Raw genomic sequence first — 1,911 nt, 5'->3', positions numbered from 1 at the left:
GGGTCTGTACACCCGCTGTGCCCATTATGAGGGGCTCCCACCATCCCTGTGCTGAGTTCCCGGGTCTGTACACCCGCTGTGCCCATTATGAGGAGCTCCCACCATCCCTGTGCTGAGTTCCCGGGTCTGTACACCCGCTGTGCCCATTATGAGGGGTTCCCACCATCCTTGCCTAGGGCAACCAATCAGCTTCTAGCTGCAGTTTGTTAAGCTTTGAACATGAAAGACAGAAGCTGATTGGTTGCTATGGGCAGCTGCTCCAGTTGTGATGAATCCCCCTCTGAATATAATCAGAATGTCCGGGGTGCAGTATCAGTGTCAGCCACAAGGTGGCAGCAGAATTCAATGTAAAGAAACATTTTTGATACATGTAACAAGTGACTGTTGTTGTCTCTTCTGATCTTCCAATAAGTAAAAACAAATCATCCGGAATCTCCGGAAGAGAAAAACATTAAACGCCGAATTCATTTACAGTCCCAACAACTAAAATCTCACATAAGCTTTCCTATGATGTCATTTTCAATTCTCCTTTTATTAAAATGATCTCCTGTGATCCCGCCATGGAGGACCTTGTTCAGACACTTCCTGTTATAGGGTGACAACGCTCTGTCCTTGTTCAGACACTTCCTGTTATAGGGAGACGACGCGCTGTCCTTGTTTAGACACTTCCTGTTACAGGGTGACAACGCTCTGTCCTTGTTCAGGCACTTCCTGTTATAGGGTGACGACGCTCTGTCCTTGTTCAGGTACTTCCTGTTATGGGGTGACAATGCTCTGTCCTTGTTCAGGTACTTCCTGTTATGGAGTGACAACGCTCTGCCCGTGTTTCCCAGTTGTGCTCCGGTGTTGTCCCCTTGTTAGGAGAGCATTTGATGGGGACTACATCACACAGACACGGTCCACTGTTGTCACCATCAGGAAACCCGCCTTGAGAAATGTCGTGCAGCCATCGCTGGAGTGCATGTAGACAGGAAGTGGCTGCAAAGAGGCTGCAGGAGACCAGCAGCGAGACGGAACAAGCGATGAAACATGGAAATAGTTTATAAAACACAATAAGTGTCACCGAGTTACATCTTCATCATTCGCCGTCACCTGTGACTCCCGGGACTTTCACATCGTCCAATCGCCTCGTCCGCTGATGAATGTCCCTCCATTGTCTTCCCTTCCCGGCCCCTTCGGGGTTAACATCCGTCCGGTGGAAACGGGATACGGCGCAATTCTGGGTCCGGGCTCTTAGATCGGTGACCTGGATGCGCGCCGCGGCGGTAAGGGGACGCCGTCTCGCGTTCACGCGGCCGCTGCCAAGGTAACCGGAGCCGACCTGATGCCACCTATCAGTGCGCGCGGCGAGATTGGGGGAAAGCTGAGCCCCCGTCCCGAGGACCCCTCTGTCCTCAGGTACCTCAGGGGGAAGAATAGGCCATTCTCCGCAGCTGGGGAGGCGCCATGGTAACGGGGAGAGGCGCCGGGCGGTCCTTCTTTTTTTTTTTAGCGACTTCTGTGGGCATCGGCGGATCAGTCTCACTCGGGACAGCTGCGCCCGCCGGAACGTCCGCCATGAGGTACCGCTATCTGCGCCTGCTGCTCATCCTGCACTTTACAGACGTGATGGGTGAGTTACATACGTGACTTGTGCGTGTCACCGCGTGCACCGGACTGGTCTGCACTTGTGTGGAGTCTCGCCATAGTGCGTCCGGCGTCTCGTCTCTCTTATTTGTTGTCAATCTGTTTCTTCCCTGGAGATCCTGCCGGTGACAACACTTCCTGTTGCAGGGTGACAACGCTAAGCCTCCTCCTGGTAATCACCAGCAGTGTTGTCAGCCTGCCATGTGCTCCTTTAGCTGGTCATTGGGCTGCCCGTCTGATAGACCTGATTGGCAACCCGAAGGAGCGCCGCACACCACGGGCTGA

General features: G+C 53.5%; 1 protein-coding gene across 1 annotated transcript in view; it reads left to right on the top strand.

The window, feature by feature from the left end:
• Positions 1-1,251: 1,251 nt before the first annotated feature.
• LOC108802595 (trypsin-3-like) overlaps positions 1,252-1,911 on the top strand; it is a 6,352-nt gene continuing 5,692 nt past the window's right edge. The window contains exon 1 of the mRNA XM_018574454.1: positions 1,252-1,612. Within this exon, the coding sequence (XP_018429956.1) occupies positions 1,447-1,612 (166 nt within the window). The 5' untranslated portion in view covers positions 1,252-1,446. The remainder of the gene's footprint in view (positions 1,613-1,911) is intronic.

Source organism: Nanorana parkeri, unplaced genomic scaffold (assembly GCF_000935625.1).
Source record: "Nanorana parkeri isolate BGI_ZX_2015 unplaced genomic scaffold, ASM93562v1 scaffold2975, whole genome shotgun sequence".
NCBI classification, from domain to species: domain Eukaryota; kingdom Metazoa; phylum Chordata; class Amphibia; order Anura; family Dicroglossidae; genus Nanorana; species Nanorana parkeri.
The sequence above is the reverse complement of the archived record's forward strand: the minus strand, read 5'-3'. Positions and strand labels throughout refer to the sequence as shown.